The sequence below is a fragment of the Exserohilum turcica genome, assembly GCF_000359705.1.
Source record: "Exserohilum turcica Et28A unplaced genomic scaffold SETTUscaffold_20, whole genome shotgun sequence".
In the NCBI taxonomy this organism is placed as follows: Eukaryota; Fungi; Ascomycota; class Dothideomycetes; order Pleosporales; family Pleosporaceae; genus Exserohilum; species Exserohilum turcicum.
Genome location: NW_007360026.1, coordinates 600324 through 617093, shown reverse-complemented (window position 1 = coordinate 617093; position 16770 = coordinate 600324). Strand labels below are relative to the sequence as shown.

The following is a 16770-nucleotide window of genomic DNA, read 5'->3' as shown; positions in this document are numbered from 1 at the left end:
TGTTGAGGTTCGTCCATTTCCGAGGCAAAGTCGGTAAAGGTGGTGCTGGGGGCGACAGCCATGCCGTTGCCCGTGGCGGCCTCGAGGCGCTCCGTCAGGACAGAGACCTTCTTGCGCAGCTCGCCCGTCTCAATCGTGTGGGTGCGGACAAGCTCCTCCTTGTCGAACTGCAGCTGGTTGACCATGTGGTGCAGCTCCATGGACTCGCGGTGCCAGTTCTCCTTCTCGGCCACAAGAGCCTCGTACTCGAGGCGCATCGTGGCAAAGTCGTCCTGCATCTGGCAGATCTTCTCCATCCACTGCTTCTTCTCCTCTTCAAGCTCCTCGGTGTGCTTCTTCTTTCGCTGCCGGGAGTCAAGTCTAGCATGTATGTTAGCGCATCAGTGTGTGGGGGGGGGGGGGGGTGGAAGAGGGAAAGCATAGACCAAAAGGCAGATGGGACCAAAACGCGGGGGTTGTGGAACCAAGCACCAAAAGGCGGGCAGCAGCGGGTGGTGGAGACGTACGCGGCCTGTCTGTTGCGAAGAAGTCGTTTTTGCTGCTTGAGCTCCTTGAGGTCTTCCTCGTTGGTGCAGCCTTGGATCAGCGTGTCGATGTTGTGCAGGTTGCGCTCGGCAGGGATGTCGAAGCGGGCATTCTTCTTGCGGATGCCGCCGTCACGGCGGGGCGAGAAGGAGCGGGGTGGCGTGTTGGGCCGCATGCGCTTGGGGCCGGGGCGGGCATCCATCTCCTGCTGGTTAAAGGCCATCCAGTCCGAGTGGGTGTGGGGGGACATGGGCTGCTCGGGGGCGGCCTGGAAGACGGCGCTGGGGCGGACGTTTTGGTGGACAGGGAGGGCGTGGAACGACATTTGCTGCTGCTGGTCGACAAAGGGGGCAGCACCAAAGTCACCGGGACCAAAGGGGTTGAGGGGCTTGGAGGCCGTGGGAGTGCGGGCGCCCGAGTTGTCGGCAACGGGCCATGACTGCTGGCCGTAGGTGGCGGCCTGGTTGGGGGGCAGGCGGGCAAAAGGGTTGTTGCTCTGCTCGGTGAAGAAGGGGTTGTTGCCGTTTGTGTTGACGACGGAGCTGGTGGCGGTGCGGTCGACGAACTGGGCGGCCGAGAAGTCCTCCCAGATGGATGTGTCGGGCGAGAAGATGCCCTGGGTGCTGGTCGAGGGCGACATGAGGACGGGGGTGTCGAGGATGTTGGAGTCGAGCGTGGCGTTGTCGTCAAAGGAAAAGGCCGAGGGTTTCCTGGAGTCGAGCGAGTTTAGTGCCGACGACGAGGGCCTGTGAAAATCCATGTGGTTGGGGTTGTTGGGGTACGAGTGGTCCATGGCCGACTCTTGTAGCAAAGTACAAAGTACCGGTGTAGCCGCGGGACTGGCGGTGTGGATTGCTGTTTTGGGCAAGGCGCGGCGGGTGGGGCAGCAGGAGCAGTAACAACACCAGGCTGCGTGAGGGGGAGAGAGGGGGAGAAGTGAGGTGAGGTGAGGTGAGGAGGAGAGGATAAGAGCCGAGGAGAGGAGTAGTAGTAGAGGGGAGTTGGGAGAGGAGTAGTAGTGCAGCAGTAGCGGCGGCGGTGGTGGTGGTGGTGATGGCGGGCTTTTTGGGGAGCAGGCGGGCGGGCGGGCGTGCTTAAAGCTGGGGCGGGGTGTGCAGCAGAAAGCAGCAGCAGCAGCAGCTGTAGAGAGAGAAGCCTGCTTGCAGCTTGTACCAAGAGGGATGCATCTGCGACAAGGGCGTGCGATAGGACGCCCCAATAGCGTTGGGTATGGATGCATGGCCGACGCAGCGACTGGCTGCGGCTGTCCTGTCCAAGCCGGCCGTGCATGGCCTTGCATGGCCTCGCATCGCCTCCGCATCCATTATCCAGTGTTTGTCGTCAGGTTGCTTGCTTAGCCGTTTGTCGCTAGCCCGCCGTCCGTCACGCATCGCGCGCGAGACGCACCGAGATGGACGGGGCAGGCCCCCCTCGCTCCCGCCGTATCGTCCGCCCATGGTCTATCTGCCCGTCTGCCAGTCTGCCATGGCACCCTATCTCCGTTGCCCGTGGCCGGCGTCGAGAGGGCGCTGCTGTATTGTTACTCGCCGCCCCAGCCTTTGCGGCCATGCATGCATCCATGCCTCGATCCATCCGCCGAGCTGACTGGCACACTGACGCTCCCACTGACGCTCCCACTGACGCTCCCACTGACTCTCTCACTGACTGGCTAGCCTGCGCGGGCCGGCCCATATACTGCCAAATTCCACCGGAGCGCCCATCCATACTATGCCCTGCCGGGCCTGTCCGCGGTGAAAACTCTGCTCGAAACAGTCAAGACGCCCATGCACTCTTCCTTCCGCCATGCTGCTGCTGTTGGTGCTTTGTCCGCTCTGGTCTGGTCTGGTCTGGTCTTGTCGCTGGCAGCCGCGCATCGCGAGCCTCTGTCGTGTGTCTCTGTGTGTGTGTGTGTGTGTGTGTGTGTGTGTGTGTGTGAGTGTGTGTGTGAGTGTGTGTGTGCGTGTGTGCGTGTGTAATCATCTGCTGAGGGCCGCACGCTCCCTCCCTCCCATCTCCCGCCTAGTCCGCCCGCCCACACTATGACCACTCCCACTCCCACTACTCCCACCACCACCACCACCGACTACTGACTGCCTCTCCTCCCGGCAGTTGCCCCGTCACCCGACTCTCATCTTACGCTGCAACTTGGCCCCCCCCGTGCTGCTGCTCGACATGATGCTGTCATCTGCTGCCCGCCTCCCACTCGTTGCTGCGCACTGCCTGCACGAGTCATCTCACCGCTTCGTGCCCGCACCAGCCTTCCCTGTCCACCACAACCCTCTTCCACTCTCTTTTTTACTACTATACTAGCTGTGCTGCTGCTCCCGTCTTCCGCTGTGCTCTGTCCATGTACGCTGCCGCCATGGAAAAAAAGGTACCATGATGCGCCAGGCTGAAACCTGGATGTGCCCTTTTCTTGCCCTGCTCTACCATGTCACTGCATCCCAGTTTACCCCCCTACATGTACACCTCGACCCTCGACCCTACACACCTCGCTGTGCGTCATCCATCATGCTCCCGTTGCCAAATGCCTGCCTGCCGTTGCTTCTGCCGGCCAACCTCGGGGGCGGGCCCAAGCCAGTCGGTGATCATGATGGCGAGCATAACCAACAGTGACCTTGCTCTTGCCCTCTGCCTATTACCAGGTATACCAGACAAAGCCAAAAGAAACAAAAAAATACCCTCTCTCGCGCTAGCCCAGCAACGCCCTCATGGCCCGTCGCCATGGCGCCGTGTTGCTCTGCGTGACGCCTACCGCGGCAACCAAAGGCCTCCACACCAAAAAAGGCCTACCACGCACTCAGCACCCATGGCCTCACGCCAAAAACGTACGCGCAGCCCTCTGGCGGAAACAGCCAAAGCGCCACCACTCATTGCGACTGCCCCACCCCTCTCTCACAGCCGACGCGCATCTGGACCGCCCCGACTGTCGCGGCTGATCTGATCTGATCCCTCCCTCCATGACTGCCGCGCCTGCCCATCCGTCTACACCTACTTACTGTGGCACACGCCGAGCTTCACTCACCCACAGCCAGAGAGTCCAACGGCTCCACTTTCCCATCCAACTAGTCGGATGCTGCCAATTCTTACCTCCACCTCCACCCTCTTGACCCTTCACCAAAGCCACCCCCCCTTGCCTTGCCTTGACAACCAGCGAGCGAGAGACAGACACATCACCAAGTCGCCCATGCACGGCAATCCAGTGGTGCGACTTGGGGGCATGCTTCCACACACACACATGCCGTGCTTTCCCTATCGTGAGACCCTCTCGTATATCTCTCAACACCAAGAAAGCAAAAAAAGCATACGTGAGGCTGCCAGCGGTGAAAGAAAAAAAAGACGGCCTACTACTAAGTCAATGTACCAAGGCTCCACTATCCGCACACCCGCGTTTTAGTTTGGTCCTTGTCTTTTGGCACCAACCAACCAACTTAGTTACGCTCACTTCACTCAATGGGAATGGGGCTGCACTGCCGCTGCCGCTGCCTGCCAAAGTTATTCTCGTCTCTGCATTGGACCAGGACGGAATAAAAAAAAACACCAAACTCAGCCACTCAACTTTTCAAGCCCTACTGACCAATAGGAACCCAGAAGTCGTAAAAAGTTGGCCCTTCTGCCCTTGACATTTTCTGTCTTTGTTGCGCAAAGCGCGCGCACGCGTGACTCACTTGACTTCAACTGACTAAGTTACGTACCGGTTACCCCGGACATTTCCCTCTCTTTTCGCAAACACCACCTTGAAAAGGAAATACAAAACACGATACCAGATACCCAAGTAAGTAAGTAAGTAAGTAAGTAAGAAAGACGAAAAAAAAATACTACTAAAAAAATTGATTACCGGCCGATGACCGATGACGGTAAACTAAGCTCTAAAAAGATTACCTCTATACTTACAAGCCGCTAGTAGAGAAAAAATTCCCCATTTTGAAAAGCTTGGACTATATACTTTCTCCGTTAACCACAAGTGACTTTTTTTGGGGACCTTTTTTTTGGATGACGCTACCATGCCCTGCCATGCCCTGCCCATCCATCATGACTGGGAGCCAAACTGCCCATTTAAACCACTTTAACGCGGAACCGGGCATGCATCCAATTTGACACTCACATACATACACACATAGACATAGACATAGACTCACACGCACACTCACACACACACACGCACTCCCTTACCATGCATACATGCATGCATGCACATTCCATGCAACCACCCCCCCGCGACTCAAGCGTCAGACCGCTCACACCCACAAAAACCTGAAACATAGCTCCATTTTACTACCAAGCACAAGCACAAGGAAAGAAAAGTAAGAAAGAAAAAAATTAGTTTCCTCTTACTCTTTTACCCCCCCCCCCCACCCCTGTTGTTGTGTGTGGTCTTGGTGTCCAGTCTTGGTGTTGGGGGGGGGGGGGAAGGTGAGGGCGGCGATCCAATGTTGCGGTGAGGCCACCCCCCCTCCTTCCTTGTTCCAACCAAGTACGTACGTAGTATTTCTCACTCACAGACTCACATAGACTTTTTGTCTCTGTCTCTGTTGCTGTCTGATTCGCTCTTTACTACAAGTAAGTAAGTAGTATCCCTTTTCTTTGTTTCTTTGTTTCTTTCTTCACAGTCTTCAGTTATAGTACGTCCCCCTAACCGAAAAAAGATGATGATAATGATAATAACTAATAATAATGATAATATTAATGATGACAATGATGATATCAAAATCATGTGATTGATTTTGTTGCGGTGTAGACGGTTTGATGCATGGCCACTCACAACTAAACGTCTAGACTTAGATATCTGCTGCTGCTGCCCCTTGCAGCACTCGCACTCTGGAAAAGAAGGTGTGTTTGAGAAATTGCGGGTACATACATACATACGTAAGGAGTTTAAACCATCACCGTCATCATCATCATAATCAAAACAAAACAAATCAAATCAAATCAAATCAGACCAAATCAAATCAAAACAAGGGAGGGGGGGGGCTGATGCCAATTTCGTCATAATAATCACATGTCTTTTACTGTATACATACATATACTGAATGTCCATGCTTTCTCTCTCCACACACACACACACACACACGTCCATACCCATACCCATACCCATGCTCAGTCCATATGCCGAGCACAACCTACTTAGAACCCAATTTTGCATGACTAAAATTCGCGCCGATGACTTTGGTAGGACCGAAGAGAGAATACTTAGCACGACGACGACGACGACGAGGAGACACCTCGGAGGTGATTGCTGTGGTACTTACTTAGTGTCGGCCGGCCAAGGTCAGATTATCGGCCCATTTTACAGACAGGCAAACACCATGTGTGACTGTGTGTGTGATTGTGTGTGTGACTGTGACTGTAATGGTACTGGGTACTGGGACCAACGAGACCGAAGAGCAGCACCAGTGTGCGCGCGTAGGGAGGGAGAAATGACTCTGTAAATTTAATGCGGAGAAATAATAATAATAATAATGACTCATACGAAGCTTTTGCAAGAGAAAGACCAAGAAATGCATCTATGCGTCTTGGGATTCGGTGCCAAGGGGGGAAATTGGAAAGCGGAAAATGAGATAGCTGAAGACGCGTGCAAGTGCGCGCGCGTGTCTATGTGTATGTGTATGTATGTGTATTTTGGCTACTCCCAACGCGTACAGAGACGACGAACGAGAGGCTTGGGTATCTCGGGTTCAAGCTACGGATTCCTTCTTTCTTACTTTCTTTTTTGGGGTTCAATATTTAAATGGTGGTATACATGGGGATAGCAAGGACAGCACTGACCTGTGTGACTTGTTTCAAACTCCAAGTCGGTAACTCTGGTCTTGATCTTCCTTCAACTTGTGCTCGTCTTGGCCTTGCATCATCATATCCCTCCATTATCGTCTCTCGCCCACAGCTTCACCGTACGATCTTTTCCGCCGCTTACAATCCACGATGCATCGCTCGTGACATCCGTGCTGAAGACGGGCCCAGCGTGACCCTGCAGCGTCTTGCAGTGCGCCCAGTCGTCGGCCGAGAAGATTTGCACGTTCTTGTCGAAGCCAGATGAAATGACAAACGTCGACGCCTTCTTGGGAATCAGCTGCCCATCTTCATTCTCTTGCAGCGCCACGCCCGTGTTGGGCCCATCTGTGCCCTTGAACCATCGCAGGTCGGTAACACCGCCTGTGTTGGCGGCAATCGAGTTGGTCTCCCTCATTGCGCGCACATCCCAGCATTTCATGAATCCGTCGCCTGAGCCCGAAAGCAGGCGATGGCCATCCGTGGCCCAGTCCAGTCCATAGATAGGCTTGATGTGACTTTCCAGCATGTAGATGACCCGCCCGGTACGGACATCCCACACGCGACCAATGCTGTCGAGACCCGCACTGGCAACCAAGGATCCATCGCCATTGAAGCTCACGGTATACACCTCTTTTGAATGCCCTTCTTGCATAAGCAGCTCTTGCCCCGTGTTCACGTCCCAGAGCCGCCACGTCGTATCGTCAGACGCTGAAGCTAGATATCGCCCAGTAGGATGGAAGGCTAGACGACAGACGCGGTCAGAGTGTCCTTCTAGAGTCCGCAGGGGTTTGTCGTCGTCAAGAGACCAGAGCTGAACCTTGCCTCCAGCACCGCCCGACGCAAAATTCACACTCGAGCTCGACACGGTGCTTCCAGGCAGTGTCGCACCAGGCATCCAGTCTATACCCGTCGCACGTTCGGCGTGTCCACCGCGGTAGGCCCTTTTCTGCTCAAGACTGGGTATTTCCAGCAGTGCAACCTTGCCACCCCAGGTGCCGTATGCAACGTATTGACCATTTGGAGAGACGCGGACGATGCTCACTGGGCGGTCGGCGGTCTGCGACCCGTACAGCTCGAAGCCCTTGAGCCGGCCCTTGATTCTGTTGCGAAACTCAATGTGAGTCTTGAGTGGTATCGTAGCCTCGCGACGCTGGTATGCGACTCGTTCCTTGGCTCGTGGCAGCGAGTACTTGGCCATTTCTCGTCGCGCATCCAAGAGCGCCTGCGTGCCCTGCGTATAAAACTCTTCTTGCTCGTCGCCCGGCGCCTCGTCCGCATCCTGCATGTCCACATCTGCCGCATCCTCGCCCAGTGCCTCCTGTGCCTCTGCAAGCAGGGCGCGAAGTCGGTCGCGGCGCTCAGCAGGACCCTCGCCGAAGAGGGTAATTGGTTCTCCTCGCGAGCGCAGCTTGGCCTTGACATCGCGGTCGGCTGTCGGCACTATCAGCTGGGCGGCTCGTCGTTTGCGATCAAAGTCTTCCATGAGCGAGGTGGCCGTCGCGTTGCCTCCGCCGGGCAGGGCATGGTTGCAGTCGAGGGCTGGACTGGTTAGCACTTTGTCTTGCTCGCCCAAGTCGCGTGGATACATACGGACGCTTGCCAGGTCGATGCCCTCCATGGCACTGCCCTGGCGCGCTGGTTAGCTTTGAACGAGAAGCTACATGGATGAAGCATGTGAAGCTCGGTGCCCGCCTCCACCGCCAGATACGTACCGCGGCCTCGTCCTCCTCGACATAGGCCTGTCGCGCCGGGTGCATGCTCATCGTGGCCGGGTTCGTGACGGTCTGTCCCGCAGCGGGGAAGGGTGGTCGAGGTGGTGCAGGCGTCTCTCGAAAAGACGTTCGCAGCCAGACACGGGCCCAGGCGATAGGGCTGAGCTAGCGCCGGTTATGTCATTCTCCGCGTTTGAGGCCAACGCCTGTGGTGTTTGGCCGCCTGCAACAAACGAGCCTCGGGCGAGTGAACAGATGTCCTGAAAAACAGGCCAAAGCTGCTAGACGGGGCCTGCCCACACTCGTGTCGTCTCTGCCGCCTCTGCCGTCGCCTCAGCCGCACCCGGCGACGATGCTCCTCTTCTTTGTAAGTACCACCGCCCTCAGCAGCTAGCCGATCGGCAATGACGACGGCCAATGTGAATTCTTAGCCCAAAAGTCCCTTTTTTATTTCCACGTCGTCTTTGCACAGGTACGGCTCCGCCATGGTGCGCTCCCTTGGCTGCACCGCCCGCCAGCCCTCGCGTCCCCGTGCTAACTCGTAGTCTCTCCAGGCTTGGGCTGTGGCCATGTCATTTGCCATCACCAGCGCAGCGGGCCTTGCGCGACTCTCTCCGGCATCGCGACGCGCCTCGTCGACGGGCGTCCTTCTGCTGGCCCTGACGGCATCGCCATTGGTAGCACCGGCGTCGACCAGCCGCAATGCTGGCCTCCATCTGCAGCGCATGCCCAGCTACGCACCGCCGACCTGTCCGCTGAACAGAGACACGTCGCCGGCCACCATCGGCCTACGCTCCCTCCACGGCCCCTCGCACAATGGGCGGAGTGCGCCGCAATACTCGTACCACGTTGCCGCGTCGTACTCGGCCAAGCAGGACAGCTTCGACGCCGACCAGAACCTGTACACGCGCCCGCTGCACGACCCCAGCAAGAGCAAGATCGAGGACCTGCGCGAGTGCAAAGAGGCCATCGACCCCCACCGGCGCGCCAAAAGCGGCCAGGACGCCTTCTTCTTCAGCCAGGTCGGCAACACGCACACGACGACATTCGGCGTCGCAGACGGCGTGGGAGGATGGGTCGAGTCCGGCTTGGACCCCGCCGACTTCTCCCACGGCCTGTGCGAGTACATGGCCTGCGCCGCCCGCTCGTGGCCGCACGGCTTCAACACGACGTCGCTGCACCCCAAGGACCTGCTCCAGGTCGCCTACGACAAGGTCACGGACGATGCCACCATTGAGGGCGGCGGCAGCACCGCCTGTCTGGCCGTTGCCGAGCCCGACGGCAACGTCGAAGTGGCCAATCTGGGCGACTCTGGCTTCATGCATCTGGGCCTCAACGCCGTGCGACATTTCACACAGCCCCAGACGCACGCCTTCAACACGCCCTACCAGCTCTCCAAAACCCCCCACCGCATGCTGGTGCAAATGGCCGTGTTCGGAGGCCCCTCGACGCTCTCGGACCTACCAAAGGAGTCGAGTGTAACCCATCACAAAGTGCGACATGGCGACGTGCTCGTCTTTGCAACCGATGGTGTGTGGGATAACCTCAGCCCGCAGGATGTGCTGGGCATCGTCAGCCGCACCATGGTCGACGTAGGCGCCTGGGTCGAGAAGGACGGCACCATGGTTGTGGCCGACAATCTCGCCAACCTGGTCCAAGCTGGCTCGGCCCGCAAGGCGGACAGCTCGTCTCTCCAAGCAAAGGTCGCAGTCGCCATTGCAAAGGAGGCCAAGGTCACGGGGCTCAACACGCGCCGGGACGGGCCCTTTGCGAAGGAGGTGCAGCGATACTACCCGGGCGAGAACTGGCATGGCGGCAAACCCGACGATATTGCCGCCGTGGTAGCTGTGGTGCTCGAGGATGCACCTCCACAGGCAAAGCTGTGATCATTCGTAAGACGTCTTGTTTGGCTGCATGAGGCGATGGCGTTTGGGAGAAGGCTCACAACTGGGATCGGAACCTGATTGCATAAACACTCAAGAGGCGTGACTTGATTGGATGCTCGAGCTACGCAGTATCTTACACCAAGCCTCTCAACCCGGCATAGATGATTGGGTCGTTGTCTGCACCTGTTTTGTCATGGTATTTGTTTCTATAGAGTTGTTTGTTGGAGCAAAGAGGACATGGATGCTAGAGTAAAAGCAATATGATATACGAATGCGGTAGATGTAGCGATAGCAATACATACAAGTGTTTACGACAAAAGTAACCGGACAGCGACACGGCGAGGCGCATAACGCTCTCGTCTTGCACCTCATAGGCCCACCACAGCATGACGGAAGATCTGCTACACGCATACGGAGCAAGCATTATCGATATCCCTGCCCATGGCTAGTTCAAGTCGGGTATTGCCCTGAAGGCGTTCGCGGCCGCCCAAGGCCCTCGTAAGACATTGAGAATACTGTGTTTGTGACGGGCTCTTCTAACCCCAAGTGCAGACACAGCGGTGTAGATCTGACCAGCTCATCCCACTAGTTCACACACTAGATCTTTTGGTCGTCTTTGTTTACGGCGACGTTGCGTTGCCCGGCAACGGGCCCACGCGAGAGCCAGGATTGGCCTGCGCGCGCCATGAATGTCAACGTCCAAACTCAACCACCACCACCAACATCTCTACGACGAACAGCCGCCTACCCTCCCGGGCCTTATGTATGCGCAACTAACACTACAGCTTCCAATCGCTATCCACATAACCCGCCACACACCCTTATAGCGACGCGCGCATCCTACCCCGTCGCAACACTCGAATGGCTACCGGTTCTCCCACGCCGCTTGGCGGCTCTTCGTACGGGCGCATGCGCGCACAATCATCCATACGACCCCGACGAGACTCTCCCCTCTCTGTGCTGGGTCAATCGCAGGGCTTTTCGGCCGATGCGCCCATGATGCAGAACATCGACATTGGCGACAGCTCGGACGACGAGATGCCGCAGCCCATGAAGCTCAGCGCTTTGACGGCAGCTCTCCTCGCCCAAGGCAACGAGGTCGACTCGCCTGAGAAGAGAAAACCCAAGCTCAAGATCTCGCGCAATGATTCGGGCTCCAACACACCCGTGCAAGACTCTGTCACACCTGCACCAAGCCTGCGGATAAAACGAGTTCCCCTCCGCGGCGCACCCATGAGGAGGTTGCGCAGGACCCCCCAGAGCGAAGAGGAGAATGCTCCTTCTCAGGACCAGGAGAACATGCCCGCCTCAGCTATCAAAGCACAGCCTGAGAACGTCCCCGACTCGGTCTTGAAAGTCACGGGCTCTGTCATGAAGGTCGCAGAAGACCGCCACATGCAATCCCCTCCAGAGCACCAGTCGCCCATACAGCGATCTTCGCAACAAGAAAAGCCCATGCCACTACAGTCATTGAGCGCAAATACCCCTCGACGACCAGCGCCGCCTCCACCGCCAAAGATGTCTGTACTAGAGACTGCAACTGCAGCTGCTGGAGCTGCCACCACCAAGACGCGAGAGAGGAAGAAGAGAAGCACATTATCAGTCAATGGAAAGCACTACTCGCAGATGGACCGGATAGGCAGAGGTGGCAGCTCGGCCGTCTACCGTGTCATGGCAGAGAACTTCAAGACGTTGGCTCTGAAGCGAGTCAAGCTCGAAGATGCTGACGAGGCTGCTGTGCGAGGTTTCAAGGGCGAAATTGATTTGCTGCAAAAGCTCAAGAATGTAGACAGAGTTGTACGACTGTACGACTGGGAAGTGGACGAGCAGCGCCAGGTGCTCAGTGTGGTAGGTGGCTTTTTCGGATTCAAAGTTTATCGCTAATACCTCCTAGCTCATGGAACTCGGAGAATCTGACCTGGCTCGCATAATACGAATGAAGCTTGATCCTGCTGACGGCGACGGTAAACTCGACCTCAGCTTCACACGCTACTACTGGAAAGAAATGCTTGAATGCGTCGGCGCAGTCCACGACCACGACATTGTGCACTCGGACCTCAAACCTGCAAACTTCCTCCTTACCTCTGGCCGCCTAAAACTCATCGACTTTGGCATTGCCAATGCTATTGAAGTTGACCACACTGTTAATGTGCACCGCGACTCGCACATTGGCACCCCCAATTACATGTCTCCCGAGTCGCTTGAAGACTCTGCTGGTGGAGCTCGAGGACTCCTCAGCAACGGCAACGGCTCAAAAGACATGGCTCTCGGCAAGCCGTCCGACGTGTGGAGTCTGGGCTGCATCCTGTACCAAATGGTGTACGGGCGGCCGCCCTTTGCCCACATTGCGAATCAAATGGCGCGCGTGCTCGCCATTGTGAACCGCGACTACAAGATCGAATTCCCCGATCTGGGTGTCGGCGACGTGCGCGTCCCGCCGGGTCTCAAGGCCACGATGCGCCGCTGCTTGAACCGCGATCCCTCGCGCCGCCCAACCATTTCACAGCTCCTCGACGAACGAGACGCTTTCCTCTACCCGGACGGCGGCGACGACCTCAAGATCCCCCAGGAGCTGCTCGGTCAGATCATCCAGCGAGTCGCGGACCGCTTCAGAGACCCCAATAAACCCGCTCCCACCGACGACGAGATTCGCCAGTACCCAGCCAGTTTCTACGACAAGATACGGCAGTTGCTGGAAAGTGAATGATTGGTATCATGTTCACTACTAGCTCTGCTCAATTTCTTATCCGCTCACTTCTTTTTTACGTCTAGATCCTCTTCATCCCTGCATTCCTTGAACCACTGGATCTCTTTTTTCCTTTGTTCCAAAGACGTGTTTTTTTTTCTCCTCTCCCATATTTCCAGTGTGGAGAAAACAAGAGAGGGGGGGACAAACAAAGCAAGAAACAAAAAAAAGAACTTCAAGATGAAGAGGGATCTTTTCAGCTTGTTTCTTTTGCTTTGCTTATGATAATGACTGGTCTGGTGCTTTTGGCGCTCTCGTTCTCTTTCTCTCTCTACTAGTGGTCCATACTACTACTACCACTACTACATACCAAAAGTAGTTTTTTTGTTTTCTTTGTACCCTACCTACTACTACTTCTTCTTCCCCCCCTCCTCCTCCTCCTCCTCCTCTTCGCGAAAAACCGCTTCTTTGCATGCGTTCAAGCGTCACCTCATCTCATTCCTGTTTCTTCTCTTTTCCTAAATCTCGGCGCACCGTTTTCTTTTTCTCTTTTTTCCTTTTCTCTCTTCTGGGCTCTTTTTTTGTCAATACAGAGAGGATACGCCTTGTAATGCTTCATGATTGGGTTGGTTCATTGGGGGGTTCATCGGCGCGTGTGGCTAGGCTTAGTCTTTTTTTTCGCCTTTCAACGGCTTTTTGCTTTCTCCTTTTCTATTTTTTTCTTTCCTGTATATACCCGCTGTCCGTGTTTTTGAACCCAGACAAGAAAGAAAGAAAGAAAGAAAGAAAGAAAGAAAAAATGGAGATATCGAACTTGTTTTCTTGCATATTATTGCCGTTTACAATCTGTGCTTGTGCTACCTTGTTTGTGCTCGTGATATCCTGTGTTCCCCCTGTCCGGACTGGACTTGCATACCTACATACTTACTTCCTCCCAAGCCAGCAAACAAGCAAGCAAATCACTTCATAAGTGACCATGTGTCGCATACTTGCATCCCTAAATCTAGTTTTCCCCACTCTGGCATTTTCAATTCCTTCCCCGCTGATAGCATTTATTTGTAGCCTTTGTTACTAACCGAAGCTGCTTCTGTCAAAGACTCTAGAGACTCTATCCTCTTGGTCTTGTGCTCGTGTTTTCTGGCTTTCTAGCTGTATTACAGTGTTGAGTGCGATATTCAAAGTCAGGACTTGCTATGGACCTATAGTTTGTTTGTTTGCGTGGGATTAATGTATAGGGTTGGGGTTGAAATAGAGCGGTTTGACGTGTAGAAGTGGTTTTAATAAGAGCAACGCGGTGGATTGCACAGGAAAATACTACTTCAAGTGTGTAGGTGAAGTCTTTTGACTACTTGACTCATGTGTTTGCAGGTCCTGTCTTTTTGTTATAGTAATTTTTACTGCCTTTTCAGTATTGCACATTAGTCTCCAGTGAAAAAGGGGGTTGGTGCTGTTACCGACTCAATATCACTAGAATGCATATCTGATCGCAGAGGAAACAGCTCAATCTCTAAATCCTACGGCTGGACACCGTAGATATACGTATATTTCGTTGCATCGACCTTTTGTACAGGTGACTTTCAATCCTCCAATTGCCCATGCATTCGTAATATCCCTCTAAAAAAAGTATTATCCCATTAAATCCCACGGTTAAGAACTCCAGATAAATGCAAAAGCTACAACATAAACGAAACAAGCCGCTGCTTATTCTGCACTGTGGTTTCGGTACTAATGTCCGAGTCGGCAACGACACTGCACTCGGTGACTTGAACCTCGATATCGGCACCGCGCCTGACGCGCTGCAGCTCTTCGAACACGAGGAAAGCCATGCTCCGCTGCACCATGGGCCAGTCGTGTGCCCAGTCATGGTAGCCGACCCACTCGACGATGATGGTACGCAGGCTGCGCAGGTGGCCGAGAACGCGCAGCGTAGCAAGCGCATCTTGACCCAGACTCAGGCTCGAGTTGCTCGGGCCAAGCGCGGGATAGTACACGACATCGCCGTACTTGAAGTAGACTCTGAGGGTCGTCATGGCGCCGACCTGGGCGTCGGTCAACCGGTAGTAGACTGCGAGCTGCACGTCCCAGTGGTCTCCGTGGAACTCATTCAGCGAAAACGGCAGCAGCCGGGCCTCGGCGTGGACCTGGCGGCACGTCGACAGCAGCGCGACATGGCGTCTGCGCAGGTGGAAGTAGGTGGCGTAGTGCAGTTTCCGGCCTCTGTTGCGGCATTTGTGGCGTCGCCGGCAGTTGTGCGTGTCGCAGACACGGATCCGCACGCCGCCGAGGACGTACTGGTAGATTAGCTGGCGGAGGTGCGCGGGAAGACGCAGAAACTGCGAATTCTGCTCGTTGCTTGTGGTGCTGGATTGGGGGTAAGTGCCGTGGGTGGGTGAAGGGCGTGAGGAACAAAACACGCGCTTACATTACGTCTTGCACCGTTGCTGCTGCATGAATCGCATCACCACTACCACTACCACTATCATGTTTGTACTGGCCATTGGCGCTTGTGCCTGCGGATGACAGTTTAGACAGGCGGCGCGTTAATCGGTGTAAAGGGTCCATTGTTTTTGACTGGTGCGATCCGGGAGCGAGGCTGCACGTGCTACTATTATTGGAAAAGGCCCAATCGGGAGGCATGGTTTTTTTTCCTTATAATCGCTGCGACAGGTGAGTTTTGGGAGGGGCTGGTGAAATTGTTATGGGCATTATTCTACCGCGTTCCGTAAACTCAGGGGCCGGCCCTAAAAATAGGTTATGTTTATTTTGATAAGATAGTAATGCAACAACACGTGGGTCACGGGACGGACGGATTGCAGGTCTATGTGCGCCAAGGCTTCTTCGACAAAGCGACAGCTATGCTGCCACGTCATGCCGCCTTCTCTGAGCACGTATAAGATGAAACCGAATGCGTATGTGCACCATACATTTTGGAAACGCACACACAACTGGTGATGTGGCGAGACAGTCGCTTTTGACTACGCAGCCAAAAGTGGAGAGTGTCATGATAGGATACGCCCAAAATGGTAATGAGCTTCATGATACCCCCCAGTTGCGGCATGCGTATAGTTAATAATACAACATTCTCTAGTTTACTCAATGTATTCCTTCTCTTAGTCCTTTTTGGTAATAGCGTTGAAGTCCCAGTTGTTCAAGTAGCCAGAGCCGATCTGATGGCCGTGTTAGTTTCAAAGCGTACAAGCATACCAGCTGGCAGGGGTGCTTACACATAGGTAGGTCGCGAAGCTGACCCAGCCCAGATACGGCGCAAGCAGCCATCCGCAGATGGGATCGACCTCGCCCCATACCTTGACGAGATAGGCGAGCGTACCGCCCAGGGCAAGGATGTCCGCTGAAGCGGCAATGGGCTGTCCGAGGCCAAAATATAGAGGAGTCCACGCGAGGTTCAAGGCAAGCTGGATCGAGTAGAGGGTTGCTCCATGCTGCATTGCGTGAGACTGGGCGGCCACATGCGTGTCTCAACAGTGACATACCTTTGCCAGAGCGGCCATGTTGGGGTCAAACGAGGACGTGCCGGTGGTGTATGCGCGGTAGGCTGTGTAGCCCATGGTGGCATAGAGAGCTGTCCATACTGGGCCGAAGACGTAGCCCGGGGGGTGCAGCGGGGGCTGCTTCAGGGTGCGGTATGCAGTCTGAGATGCGCTTGCTACACGTGAGTGAATTAGGCGTCGTCACACACAGCTGCGGCGGTTTTTTTGATTGCGACTCGGGACTTACGACTAATGGCAAAGCCGGTGGCTGTTCCACATACCACGGGCAGCAGAATGGCCACGGCCGGGTTCTCAAACACAACGCTGGGGAGGGTCAGTGAGGGGATGTAGGTCGTCATGGCGGGCTGCAGCGATCAGCGTGTTCCTGCGTAGCGGATGCAATGGCGCTGGGGGGAGAGATTCAGAGGGCCCTGCAAAAAGGAAAAGTCGTCTGCACTCCGCATCTCGTGATAATGTGCGCACACACAGACGCATGGCGGCAGCGGCAGCGGGCCAGCCAATCAGCGGCCTCGGCCTCTCACGAGCGCACGCGTTCACGGCCGGCCCACTTTCCGCGCACCCGTGCAGCGCTAGCCCCGTCTCAGCCCGGCCTCGGGCTTCTCCAGCCCGCCCGCGACCAACCTCACCCTTCCTTCTGCCATCTCCATCTCCACAGGCGTCTTTTCCCGCCTGCGAGTCACTTT

At 55.4% G+C, this 16770-nt stretch overlaps 6 protein-coding genes across 6 annotated transcripts; 2 read left to right on the top strand and 4 right to left on the bottom strand.

The window, feature by feature from the left end:
• Nucleotides 1–56: 56 nt before the first annotated feature.
• Nucleotides 57–1318, bottom strand: SETTUDRAFT_28486 (uncharacterized protein; the record flags this gene model as incomplete). Its single annotated transcript, XM_008027709.1, has 2 exons — nt 57–360; nt 507–1318. Coding segments are annotated over 2 exons (1116 nt in total), but the record flags the coding sequence as incomplete, so codon positions are not given.
• Nucleotides 1319–6138: 4820 nt separating this feature from the next.
• On the bottom strand, nt 6139–8096 carry SETTUDRAFT_169227 (uncharacterized protein). Its single transcript, XM_008027874.1, has 3 exons — nt 8007–8096; nt 7885–7921; nt 6139–7833 (listed from the first exon to the last, which is right to left on the bottom strand). The coding sequence occupies exons 1-3, from the start codon at nt 8055–8057 to the stop codon at nt 6374–6376; spliced, it is 1548 nt and encodes a 515-aa protein (XP_008026065.1). The 5' UTR covers nt 8058–8096; the 3' UTR covers nt 6139–6373.
• Nucleotides 8097–8239: 143 nt separating this feature from the next.
• On the top strand, nt 8240–10205 carry SETTUDRAFT_169226 (uncharacterized protein). The gene is made up of 3 exons (XM_008027873.1): nt 8240–8373; nt 8438–8478; nt 8561–10205. The coding sequence occupies exon 3, from the start codon at nt 8576–8578 to the stop codon at nt 9890–9892; it is 1317 nt and encodes a 438-aa protein (XP_008026064.1). The 5' UTR covers nt 8240–8373; nt 8438–8478; nt 8561–8575; the 3' UTR covers nt 9893–10205.
• A 548-nt stretch (nt 10206–10753) lies between these two features.
• On the top strand, nt 10754–12599 carry SETTUDRAFT_177337 (uncharacterized protein; the record flags this gene model as incomplete). The annotated part of the gene is made up of 2 exons (XM_008027872.1): nt 10754–11740; nt 11787–12599. The coding sequence occupies 2 exons, from the start codon at nt 10754–10756 to the stop codon at nt 12597–12599; spliced, it is 1800 nt and encodes a 599-aa protein (XP_008026063.1).
• A 1652-nt stretch (nt 12600–14251) lies between these two features.
• On the bottom strand, nt 14252–15215 carry SETTUDRAFT_39595 (uncharacterized protein; the record flags this gene model as incomplete). Its single annotated transcript, XM_008027728.1, has 2 exons — nt 14252–14939; nt 15001–15215. The coding sequence occupies 2 exons, from the start codon at nt 15213–15215 to the stop codon at nt 14252–14254; spliced, it is 903 nt and encodes a 300-aa protein (XP_008025919.1).
• A 176-nt stretch (nt 15216–15391) lies between these two features.
• Nucleotides 15392–16425, bottom strand: SETTUDRAFT_177336 (uncharacterized protein; the record flags this gene model as incomplete). Its single annotated transcript, XM_008027871.1, has 4 exons — nt 15392–15745; nt 15803–16018; nt 16070–16242; nt 16314–16425. The coding sequence occupies 4 exons, from the start codon at nt 16423–16425 to the stop codon at nt 15689–15691; spliced, it is 558 nt and encodes a 185-aa protein (XP_008026062.1). The 3' UTR covers nt 15392–15688.
• Between the last annotated feature and the right edge of the window lie 345 nt (nt 16426–16770).

Coding starts and splice junctions, on each gene's coding strand:
- SETTUDRAFT_169227 (XM_008027874.1), bottom strand. CDS start 8,057: ATGAGCATGCACCCGGCGCGACAGGCCTATGTCGAGGAGGACGAGGCC. Junction 7,922..8,006: donor TCGAGGAGGACGAGGCCGCG/GTACGTATCTGG, acceptor CCAGCGCGCCAG/GGCAGTGCCATGGAGGGCAT. Junction 7,834..7,884: donor CATCGACCTGGCAAGCGTCC/GTATGTATCCAC, acceptor TAACCAGTCCAG/CCCTCGACTGCAACCATGCC.
- SETTUDRAFT_169226 (XM_008027873.1), top strand. CDS start 8,576: ATGTCATTTGCCATCACCAGCGCAGCGGGCCTTGCGCGACTCTCTCCG.